Source organism: Helianthus annuus, chromosome 4 (genome assembly GCF_002127325.2).
Source record: "Helianthus annuus cultivar XRQ/B chromosome 4, HanXRQr2.0-SUNRISE, whole genome shotgun sequence".
NCBI classification, from domain to species: domain Eukaryota; kingdom Viridiplantae; phylum Streptophyta; class Magnoliopsida; order Asterales; family Asteraceae; genus Helianthus; species Helianthus annuus.
The window spans coordinates 87175816-87188851 of NC_035436.2; the positions used below are offsets into that span (position 1 = coordinate 87175816).

Genomic DNA, 13036 nt, shown 5'->3' on the forward strand with positions numbered 1-13036 from the left:
CCACGATATATTCGTTTGCCCCAAAAGCAATGGAATTAGAAGATTTCTAACTAGATATCTATTTATCCGTTAACATTTGTGGGTCTAACCCATGACATAGATATCCATCAGTAATCTGTAATCAATTGATAGTTATTGACGGAATACATGTTGTTTAATGTACAATTTTTCTTTCTTCTTTTTGATTTTGTTGTCGGTACTACCAGTTTAGCTAGCGATGGATATGGTTGGTATTTGAAACAGTCCGTCGATAATACCCAATTGTGTCGTAGTATAAAATAAACTTCTTATGGAATTCTCTATGCTACTATGTATGTTTAATATCTTAAACTTAATCACACAAAACGGTAAAGAACATGCATAAATTACCAAGAAAATTTTCTGATACATATATCTCTTCTAGCTTAGAGTTTCTAAAAATCGAGTTTGATTACTAGTTGCAGTTATAATCTGCCAAGATAAATTCTACTAAGTTATTCAACGAATTGAACGAAGATCCTCCATTGCATAAAGAATTTTTAGCCTTTTCTTTCATATCATTTGCTCTTTTCCTCATCTCTTTTCCTTCATCATCCACCATGAGTCTTCTAATTGCAGTCGCAATCACCCTTCTCTCCAAGTGTTCCAATTCCAGGCCCACCAGCCAAACGTAAGTTAAATACCTTGAATTTACGTATTGGTCCCCCAAAAATGGCCAGCATATCATAGGAACCCCTTGAGAAATACTCTCCAAACTTGAGTTCCAGCCACAATGACTCCAAAAGCCTCCCACAGCAAAATGTGCCAAAACTTGTTTTTGTGGCACCCATTTTAGCACAAGACCTCTTCCCTCAACTTCTTCAGCAAAACCATCTGGCAAAAACTCAATCCACTCAGACCCATTGACCGAACCCGGCCGGACCACCCATAGGAACGGTTGTTTACTGTTGGCTAACCCCCATGCAGCCTCAGTTAGCTCCTTTTTGTCCATGGTCGCTAAACTCCCTAAACTCACATAAACTACTGATCTCGGCGCTTGCTTATCGAGCCATGAAATGCAACTGGTGTCTTCATTAAGAAAGCTCGTAGTTGGACATCGAGCCGTTTCGTTCAGTGGGCCGATGGCAAAGATTGGAATCTTGTAATACTGCTGGAGTTTTGTTAGTGCTGAATTCTCAAGAAACTCCATGGTGTTCCAAATAATGGCTGATGGGTTTCTAATAGGATTTGTAAGTGCAAGCATTTCTGTAATTTCTTGTGTAGATGTATTGTTGAATGGTAGATCTTTGTACCTAAGAGGATAGAGATCCGGTATAAGAAGCTTCTGCAGCATAGAATCTGTGATGGTGATTGTACAAAAAAGTAAAACCATATTGCTCAAACTACGATTAAATGTTTATTATCTATTATTATTATTTAATTTATCATTTACCTTGTATAGGAAGTTGTCCTTCTGAATGAAGTTTAGGAAGAGCAAGGAAAGCCGGCATATACGAAGCACTACAACTTCGTAAAACGATGCTCGGAACATTCAAATTCCTAGCAACTTCTTCTCCAGAATACATGGTATTATCATAAATAATTGTAATCTTCTTATGGTTAGCTTCCTGAATCCTTTGTTGTAGCTGCAATTTGCAGTTCTCGTTAAGAACTTCAACAAACTTTGTGAAGTTGGTAGATGCATCAATGGCTACAAAGTTGTCAAAAAGAGGAAGAAACTCGAATTCCGGATGGTTTGAAGGATCAGGTGAGTTTAATTTGGTGTGAACTATGGTGATTGAGAAGCCTTTGGCATGAAGAACACTGCCTAGTTGAAGCATAGGAGTCATATGACCTTGAAATGGACTTGCTACAAGTACCAAATGCTTACATCGGTATCTCTCATCTCCCATGTTGCTTGATGATTATGAAATTTGCAAACTACACGATTAATGTAGTATATATACCTTTTTGAGATGGATTATGACATTATATTTATGTCATTTTATTTCTGAATCTTTTTAGTTTAGAAAAATAAATATTTGCTTTGGGTAGGAAGGATTTTAAGCCAATAGATCCACATAACTTTGTTATATCATAACTTTTCACCCACGAAAGTGTTAAGGGAATCTATTATGGGGATTTTTTTTAATTCGAGTAAAATTGGGCATTGAGCAAATTATTCTTGTTTAGTGTCGTCGTTCTATTCCTTTCTTCAACTTTTTAAAAGTTGATAACGTGTGTAACATCATTAGGAGTGGGAGGCGTTGTGGTGATATAGATTGCTCCACCACGTCAAGGCACATGGTGGTGGCGTGGTGATAGGTGCGGGAGAAATCTCACAGGCGTGGAGAGGAAAGGCTTGATGAGGTGGAGATGGATAGGTGTTGTTTGGATTTGTTTTAATTGGCTGATGTTTATTTTTTAATTATAATTTTTTTAAACGTCACTTTCACACTCCTCCAACTCCTTGTTTATTTTAGAGGAAAACTATTTGCACACTTGGTGTGTAGATAGTCAGCCCAAAAGAGGCTTTTTATCCTATATGCACACCCTGCAGTGTCGAGCTGTGGCCAACGCGCGACGTTTTGGTCCGGTCAACCAGACAAAGACTGACGGGTGTCTGACGGGTCTGTTGACCGTACCAAAATGCCGAGCTTTGGCCGCGTTTTGGTCCTGTCAACCAGACATCCGGTCAGTCTTTTGTCTGGTTGACAGGACCAAAACGCGGCCAAAGCTTGACATTTTGGTCCGGTCAACAGACCCGTCAGACACCCGTCAGTCTTTTGTCTGGTTGACCGGACCAAAACGCCGCGCTTTAGCCACAACTCGACACTGCAGGATGTGCATATAAGACAAAAAAACCCTTTTTAGTGTGCATATAGGCATTTGGGTGTGCCAATAGGAACACCCTTTTTTTACCATGCCTCTTTGCTAATGTGACGCTTAATGCCCCATGTTCACCTCCCACTCCGTGTAGTTTACAGATTGTATAATTATTATATAAGTTATGTAATTATTTTTACAAGTTACGTAATTTTAAACGTGCATAATTATAAACTTATGTTGCGTAGATTATAACAGAAGTTTGCATAATTATAAAATTTTGAGTAAAATTTTAAAATGGTCCCTGAGTTTAGGCCACTTTTGTTACCTTAGTCCAAAAATGAAACGTTTCATATATGGGTTTCTAAGTTTTCATCTTTATTGTCATTTTCATTCAATTGTCAAACTGTGTTAGAATTTTCCGTTAGTTACTACTCTTTTTTGCGGTTTCCTTATTTAAATGAAGCGTATAATCGCCATTTTAGGCCATAATATATTTTAATTAATTTAGAAAAACTAAAAAAGAGAGAATTAACAGAAAATTATAACACATTTTATTAATTATATGAAAATGAAAACAAAAATAAACAACTTAGATACAAACAAATAATTTTAGATTAAGGTGGTAAAAATGACTTAAAGTAGTGCAGTACCATTTTGCCATTTTACTCTACAATTTTTGTGTGTAATTATGGTGTGTACGAATTCATCACTCTCGTAAGAACACATGTCACGTCACAGTGACATTTTTTTTTTAACGGCCAATAAATCAATACCAAGCATTTTTTGGGGTACATACTGGACAAAAGGAGTACTCCTAGAGTAAATCAAGTCGTCCACCACCAATTCCGTGGAAAACCCTGTAATCCACCCACCCGTAGGCACGGCGGTAAATTACCGGTAAAACCGGTTTATCTCAACGATCAAACCTAGGTTTCCTTGGGTCTCCTATCACTGTCCACCAATGCGTTACAACTTGTTTACACCAAATAAGAATTAAACTTGAATCTTTAAAAAGGAAAACAATTCCTTCTACTACACTTGAGCTAGAGGTGATTGACAGTGACATTATATATATATATATATATATATATATATATATATATATATATTTTAATGGGCTTTATATGTTAACACACACAGTCACTCTATATAATATTTAACAAACTAGCAATAACACCAGCGCGTGTTGCGGCGCTGGTACATCGCAAACATCAAATAAATTAGTCCAAACGTTATGTGATGCGTTAACCATATGAAAACACGTGTTTCGACATAATCGATTTAACTCAATGTAACCTATATAAACAATGTGATTGGATGAAAACATAAAGTAATCAAATTTATAGTGTACAGTCATAATGTTTTACATGTGACCCTAGTTATACATACAAAATGTAATGGGTATAACGAAAAAGTTGACACGTATAATGAAAAGAGATTAATTAGAGCGTTTAAAAAAAGGGAAAAAAAGAAACCACAATTTGACTCCACTCGATCGAAACAAAATTTACAAAACATTCATAAAATAATTACGAAAACATATTATATTTGACCTGACTCGTTCTCCAAAAAAGTTTACATCGAAACATACACCAACTCGAATTTATACTGAAATGTACATAAAAATGTGCACGAAAAAAATAGTTTTTTTAAATGAAAACGCATTACATTTAACCTGAATCGTTTCCAGGAAAAGTTTACGTCGAAATATAGAGCAAATTGAATTTATATTGACACGTACACAAAAATATGCCCGTAAAAAAGTTAGTTTTTTCTTAACTAAAGGGGGTATAGTGGTAAACTCAAAACAAATTATTAGTAATAACTTAATAGGTTAAATACGTTCTTAAAATCGTGACAAGTAGCACTAATGCCACACCACTGACAACGACCACCAACATCAGAAGAGCTCGTAAAAATAAAATAAAAACAGTAAAAAAAATAACACCGAACGAAAAACAAACGTAAAATCGTTCAACCACGCTCGCCCGTTGCGACGTATTAATGCGAAAAAATTAGCCATAAACGTTGAAATTAATAACTAAGTCGATGTAGGACCCGCGCGTTATGACGAACTTGTTAAATGAAGAAAAATAGACGCGTTGTGACTGGTTTGTCAAACGGGAAAAAACAGACGAAAAACGGTTGAACCTCACGCGCACGTTGTGGCGTGTTGACTCGCAAAATTTAAAACGAAACGTAAACGAAAAACTTGCGAAACATGAAAAATATGGGGGGACGAAAGTTAAAAATAAAAAATGTGGGGGTTGAATTGTAAAAAATGAGTTAAAGTGGTTAAATGCAAAAGATAAGAACCTTTGGGTTCAAAATGAAAAATACAAAACTTTTTTGAAAAACACCCAATACATAACTTACAATAATGCATAGGAACAAAATCTTGCTAATTTATACTTTGTAAATTTGTAAATGTGTTCAAGATAAAGATTCTATGTCTCAATCAGATAGATGAGATTACGTCATTGATTTAGTTAGCAAGTAGAAAATGAATGTGGGAGGACATTATCAAAAGGAAAGAATGCGTATTTAAACTTTGCTAATGCAAAAAAAGAAAATTACAAATTACACAGATACGATAGATGTTACCTGTAGAATTGGTAGAACTAGTTGGAGAATTCAATACACACCGCATTTACTAATCAACTCCTTACAGATTAAATTTTCTAGTAAATTATTTAAAAACTGTTTTGTTGAATTATGTTTCTCATGTATTTATTTTTACATTAATAATGATATTAAATTTTTACTTTTATTTCGTACCTTTTATCATATTTTTTTATGTCACTAGCATCGTGGACACGAGATTTGTAGCGGACCCCTAATCATATACGTATTTAGGTAAACCATATGGACCATCCGAATACGACATGTTTGGAAAACTTTTTTTTTTTTTTGGGTAAAGGGTTACCCCGGTGATTCTATATATTCACAATCAAAAAAGCACAAGTAGTGTAGAGAACCTACACTAGTTCAAACATGGGACATGCCCCATGAAAGTAAAACAAAAGGAAAACACATAAACACCACCAAACTGGAAAAACAACTAGACTAAACTCTAGCACAAAACAATCAAAAACGACTCAATCAGCCACCATCTTCTCGAAGGTTAACTCCAATGATTCCCCATTCGCCAAGAAGCCTTCGGACATTTTCACAGTTCTTTAGCTTCGCTCCCATCAATTTATATCGGACCTGTTGGAAAATAAGATCAATAATAGCTTCTGGAGGTCTCAACTCATTCTTGAATAATCTCGCATTACGCTCCTGCCAAATGAGATAAGCAGTGGCCGCTACTAATAATCTTGCAACATAGCTTCCAGCTGATTTCGACCTGGACCGAGTTACAAGCCAATTAACAATTTCATCCCACTTAGAAGCAACCGACTCCATACCCGCTTTATGTCTGACTTTGTGCCAAACCTGATCCGAGAATTTACACTCGAAGAACAGATGGTTATGAGAATCATGATTTGCGTAACAAAGCAAACAACACATCATGTTCATGTTTTTTCTCCGCGAGATATCCCAGCTTAAAATCTTATCTTGAGTGAGTAACTTACGTCTCATAATAAGCCACATTAAGAACGCATGGCGAGGGATGCATTGACTGAACTAAACAATACGGCACCACTCTACCTCCACCTCTCGATGTCTAAAAGAATCCCAAGCCCGAGCCGTTGAAAACTCGTGAAGGTGATCCCCTTGACGCCAAAAAAACTTGTCTTCCTTAGCCGGCTGAATAGATCGAGTATCAATCTGATTAAGAGCCGGGAGACGGTGTCTCCACTCAATCGGCCAACCCCACGAAGACTCTAACCATAAATCAGCCACCTTGGCATCCAAACTGAAACCTGCATTTGCAATTTGTCTCGGTGTAAAAAATTGAAACAACGGACCTATATTGCTCCACGAGTCGAACCAAGCTGAAGTCGATAAACCATTCCCAATCTCAGCCCAAACAAAACTCCTCATTTTCGGCCGAAGCTGAATAATTTTCCTCCACGACCAGCAACAAGAAGAAGGGGTATTACAAGCCCAGAAACTTTTACCTCGTAACCTGTACGAATGAACCCAATCAACCCATAAAGATTCACGTTTAGATAAAATGCTCCATATGTGCGCAGAAATAAGGGCCTTACTAACATCACCAATACGCCGAATCCCCAACCCACCCTCATACTTAGGAACACAAACAGTTTTCCAAGAAACCTTTGCCCTGCCCCTCTGGAACGAACTGTCATGAGACCATAGAAAATTACGCATCAAAGCTTCCAGGCTAGAGACGACTCGAGCAGGCAGGATAAACACTGAAGACCAGTAAACATGCAGAGAAGACAATACCGAGGTAATAAGTTGTAGTCTACCTGCAAACGAAAGAAATTTATTCCTCCAATGCATAATACGTTTTTCAAGCTTCTCCACCAACACCTGGCAGTCTTTGTACAATAACTTAGACGATATAAGAGGAACTCCCAAGTATCTCACTGGCAACGACCCCTCAATAAACGACATTATATTCAGAGTAGCAGTTTTAACAAACGATGGAACGTTAGAGAAAAAAACTGTACTTTTCTGGACATTAGGCGCCAAACCCGACATCTTAGAAAAAGAATTGAGCGCTTTCATAATACATCTAGCCGACACAATCTCGCCCCTAGCGAAAATAAACAAGTCATCCGCAAAACACAGATTTATAATCTGCTGACGTTCGCACTTGTTATGGAACTTAAACGAAGAGTCTATCCTTACCGTCTGCTGAAGAATAGCCGTGAGGATCTCCATCACAAGGGTAAAAAGATACGGAGAGATAGGATCTCCCTGACGCAACCCCCTCTTGCCCTTGAAAAAACCATGAACATCACCATTAATACAAACCGAAAACGTGGTCGTGGAAACACAAACCATGATCCAATGAACCATGCTGCTATGAAACCCAAAACCCACCAAAATGTTCTTTAGAAACGCCCAATCAACAGTATCGTAAGCTTTCTGGATGTCCACTTTAAACGCACATTTAGGGGGGCCGATGTTTCTATGATAATTATGCATCAACTCTTGAGTTAACAGAATGTTATCGGAGATTTTTCTACCTGGAACGAAAGCCGACTGGTTGACACTAACAATGTCATTAAGCACTCCTTTGATCCTGTCAGCAACAATCTTGCTAATACACTTGTATAGCACATTACAGCAAGCAATCGGACGATAGTCCGTAACCACAGATGGCGAGGGGGTCTTGGGAATAAGAACAATAAGCGTGTGGTTTAATTCCCTTAGAAGTTTCCCTGTAGCAAAGAAATCTATAACAGCTTTTGATACCTCATCACCAACAATAGGCCATGCATTCTTAAAAAAACCCGCTGTAAACCCGTCAGGACCAGGAGCTTTATCCGAACCCATGGAGAACATTGCCCTTTTAACCTCATCAGGAGTAACCGGACGGACCATATGGCGAGCAACATCCCTCTCTAACTTTTTAGAAAACAAATCAGGAGTCGGACTAATAGCCGGATTACCCGGGCAGCCTAAAAAGTGCTCATAGTGATCAACAAAAGCTCCCGAAACCATCTCATCCGTATAAACATTCCCTCGAACATCACGAATCACCTCAATACGGCTATAGTGAACTCTATTCTTGAGCGTCGAGTGGAAGAAGGCCGTATTCATATCCCCGGCCGCTAACCAATCCACTTTAGACTTTTGCTTCAAAAACCTCTCTTCGTCTAACAACGCGGTTTGAAAATCACTTCTAGTAGTAGCTTCCTCATCTCGCAGCGTAAGACTAGACGGATCTTTATCCATATCACACTGAATACGGTCAAGCTTAACTCTAAGCTCTTCAACTTTTTTATGCAAGTTTCCTTGGTGATAAAGCAGCGCACGTAACGGAGATTTCAATAGACGAAGTTTTTTAACAACCGAAAATTGATACACTCCATCAATGGAAATACCCCACCCCTTCTCCACAATCGGCAAAAAATCAGGTTTATACGCCAGAAAATTAGCAAATTTAAAAGGCCGGTGTTTTCTTTTTTCCATATCCGGGACGCTAACCACACACGAGCAGTGATCCGATAACCGAGAAGGATGAAATTCTGCAAAAGTACTCGGATACTTTTCTATAAAATGAGGATTTCCCATAACTCTGTCTATCTTTTTCATTAACCCAATCCCTTTTTTTGGTTTCTGATTCCACGTGAAATGGATACCAGTGCATTTTATATCTACCATCTCAATTTCATCCACACACTCTTGAAACTCTTTCATGCTCAGGGACACCGAGGAACAACCCATAGATTTATCCTCAAGGTTCAACGCCGAATTAAAATCACCTAGGATGACCCAAGGTTCATTACAAACAAAATTCTTATGCAAAGAAAGCTGTTTCCACAAATCCCTCCGACTAATATAGTAGTTTGCTGCATAAATTATCGAACAAAAAAACATTTTTTTGACTGTTTAAGTATTAGTTGGAGATGCATAACCTGATCAGTCTCCGAAAGCACCATAACATCAAGAATAGCCGGATTCCAACCAACAATAATACGCGTTCCTTTCACACAATGGCCCCCATTCGACGTCCAGTTCCACCACCGAAAAACAGCCTTACACACTTTAGGCAGATTACTCACCTCCACATGAGATTCTAGAATTGCACATAAACTTAACTTTAACTCCTTAATAGCATGGCGAACCTCCGTTTGCTTTATGGGGTGGTTCAAACCCCTTATGTTCCAAGAAGCGAGACTAACCATTGAGCACCGATGAAGAAGGAGTGCTTGCCCCTTTTTTAGTTTTAATAGTTCCTTGCCTCAAAAAATCATCCATTTCATAGCCATCCGCTTCGTAAAAATCATCAACAAGCTCATCATCATCCAGATTTACTTGGGCCGAATCTGGCCTACCCCCATCCGGTTCCTCATTAGCACTCGGATCATTAAGAGCATCAAAAGGATTAGAAGACTGAAAGTTTGGCGAAGCTTTAACCGGCTCTTCTTTCTTTTTAGACACCACAGGTCTATACTCGAACTTTTGCTTAGGCTTATTTACCGGGAAACCAGATTTTCTAGCTATCTTTTTACTATGCACCCCCGTATACCCTTCCTCATCAACAACCGGACTTTTATTCGACCGGTTAGAATGATTTTGCTGCTTACTACCCGTCTCCCTGATACGAGCATTAGTTTGTTTCACTTGATGTGGGCAATTATCGTCCGAATGACAAAAAACACAACAATGAGCACAACGAAGAGGGTACCATTCATATTCAACAGACATAGATTCTTTAATAAACCCATCCCCCTCCAGAACCGGGATTGCCATTGTTATTTCTTCTCTAAGATTCTTCTCGGCCGACACCTCAATTAAAGCTCTTGCATAACTACTCCGTCCCCACATATCCATGCACATCGACGTGGTATAAGAATCCAAAAGTTTCGGTTCCCCTATTGTCGTTGCTAACATGCTAAGACCATCCTCCGTATATGCAGCAATCGGAACATCATGAATTTTAACCCAAATTTGAACTTTCTTAACCTCTTTTTTCTCTAGTTTAGTCGTTGGGCTCCAAATATTAAGAAAAAGTGGTTGAGAACGGATAATCCACGGACCATCCTCCAATACCCGCATCATACCTGCCTCCTCCGCAAATTTGAAGAAAAAATATCCATTAGCGTTCATCATAGACTTCATAATGCCATACTTTTTCCAATTATTTCGAACAAAATAATCAACTACCGGGTACGCCACACGATCCCCAAGGAAGTATCCAAACAAGGTGTTCGCCATCTTATCTTGGACCATACGCACAGACTCCCTCGGGAGCACAACATCACAGCCCTCATGCATGGTATCACTAGCTAGAGTACGAAATTTCAGTTTAACAGGGTTGTTTGCTATCAACGAATCAGCATAAGTTTTGGGTTTCGGCATACTAGAATCCCCTTTAGTTCCCGAACTCGAACCCTCACAACCTGATTTCATCATATCCGGCTTCATCACGTTACCTGTTACCTGATCGCTACTTTCCTCATTATTCGGCTTCCCATGATTCTGACCAGATTGCATGTTCTCAAACATAACAGGTTCCGTAACCTTCATCAACTCATCAATTACGTTTATTACCCTCGGCTCCGATTGCCCATTCAGAACAGTACCCCTACGAGGGAGACGAGAATTACCATCAATCTTCAAGGGTTTATTCGAAAAACCCTTTCCCAAGATAGGCGTTTTCCCACGATCATGCACCTCCCTACCGTCCAAAATTGGACGATCAGATGTTCCAGAGTCAACTTCTCTCTCCATTAACCAGAAAACCGATCAACCATGCACATGAAATCAAGAAAGCCACGTCGCAACACAGAACCCCAAAGCCGCAGAAACAAAACCCTAATCCTTATACCCTAGATTCAATCCTCAACCCTTAATCGATTAATCCAGCGTATCAATCTAGCTAAGTTAATCTCAGTTAACCGCAATCAATAACAACCAGATTAATAAATCAGAGAATCGAACAGAATATCTAAGACGGCGATTTGAAAGAAAAACAGAAAGAAAACCCTAATTTTGGATTGATCCCTAATGCTAACGAGTTCGTTATAAAGATTTGATAAACAAACCTCTAATCACAGACTGTTATGCATAAGATCACAAAGAAAAATCAGGATTTCATGATGAACAAGGGAAAATCGCCAAAGGAGAGAGAGCTAGGGAAAATCGCCAAAGGAGAGAGAGCTAGGGTTTTTTCCGTCTCTCATGTTTGGAAAACTTGAAAATTAAATTACCATTAGTTTAAAATTAGTATGTAGCTGGACCAGTTAAAATGTATATTTTATTAAAAATGATATTATAAAATTTAATTAGAGGAATGTCTGTTTTTATTATGTATAATCTTGAGTGGTATGTTCGAAAATAGTATAATTTGACATACGATAAATATTTAAATTACTTTTAAATTATATTTTTAGCAAAACCACTTTAAAAACTGTTGTACATGTTGTGTTTTGACTTTTTGTTATTTTTATGATTTACTAGCTTTTTTTTTTAAAGTCGCGCATTGCGGCGAAATCGAGCAAATAATAATGTAAAACAAACATGATTTGAAAATAAAGCATGTTGTTTAGAAATTCAAACCATTAGAACGGTTTATTTTATCACTGTACCATTTTATGATTACAAAAATGTCACACTCTTCTAGTAGCGGAAGCGTATTGGGTGTGACGTAAGAAAGGTAATCATTGAATCCAAATGTGTAAACATATAAACTAACAACGATGTCATAGATATATTGATTTCAACAAAAGATTACAAGTTTTCCAACATAGTTTCAAGTTCACCAACGTTCACAACGTTAAACACGACATAGTTTAAGTTGTGTTACACAACACAAAAGTTTATTTTTAACATAAACATAGTGAGGTTTTGTCCCCTATATACCCATACGAAGTTGGGATATAAAAGACAAACCATCCAAAAGCGGCTATCGTTGTCATTGACTTTCCCGTTTCTCGTAGTGTATCACCGGCTCAAGACTTGTTTCCTGAAATACATGTAGTTTTTAAAAAGTCAACAAAAATTGAGCGAGTTCATGCAGTTATTGTTATCATATGTGTCACACCCCCAAAATCCACCTGCGGATAACACCCGCTTTGAGGGCGTGACTGACCAGGATCCAGCCACCAGTTATACTAAGCATTGGTTAATAGTAAAGTAATTGCTATCTAAAGTAGTTTAGCAACAACTTAGTTTAAGTTCGATAGTAAGTTTAAACAAAACAGCGGAAGCATAAACCAAATAGTTTTAAAAGACAGTTCATGGTTCAAGATAAATAAAACCCAACACACGGGTTTTGACGATCACTACACGTTCCCAAGCAGCAGCTCCTCAGTCACTGGTTACCTGCAAAGCATGCAGTAAGGGGGGTCAACAATAATGCTGAGTGAGTTCACTAGTTGTCCAGTTTTAATTACCAAAAACTCGTTTCACCAGTTAATTTATCCGTTTATACATGCCATGGGGAGCTACCCCAAAAGTTAGCGACTAAACTGTTTTTCCAATACCGAACACTAGGTAACCGTTTGCGTTTCTGCAGGATGCCCCGATGTCAATGTTCTATCATCATTGACGGATGCCTGAGTACATTAGTTCACGACCGATCCCATACCATGGCACGGTGTGAGGTTGGTAAAACCTAAATAGCGCTATCAACTAATAACCCGTTCGCCTGGCCCCG

General features: G+C 38.2%; 2 protein-coding genes across 2 annotated transcripts; both read right to left on the reverse strand.

Annotated features, from left to right (window-relative positions):
- Window positions 1-348: 348 nt before the first annotated feature.
- Window positions 349-1871, reverse strand: LOC110907598 (UDP-glycosyltransferase 76H1). Its single transcript, XM_022152557.2, has 2 exons — window positions 1412-1871; window positions 349-1317 (listed from the first exon to the last, which is right to left on the reverse strand). Exons 1-2 carry the CDS (start codon window positions 1869-1871, stop codon window positions 434-436), a joined length of 1344 nt encoding a protein of 447 aa, XP_022008249.1. The 3' UTR covers window positions 349-433.
- A 4018-nt stretch (window positions 1872-5889) lies between these two features.
- On the reverse strand, window positions 5890-11109 carry LOC110900170. The gene is made up of 4 exons (XM_022147084.1): window positions 9558-11109; window positions 9291-9451; window positions 6442-9186; window positions 5890-6225 (listed from the first exon to the last, which is right to left on the reverse strand). The coding sequence occupies exons 1-4, from the start codon at window positions 11107-11109 to the stop codon at window positions 5890-5892; spliced, it is 4794 nt and encodes a 1597-aa protein (XP_022002776.1).
- Between the last annotated feature and the right edge of the window lie 1927 nt (window positions 11110-13036).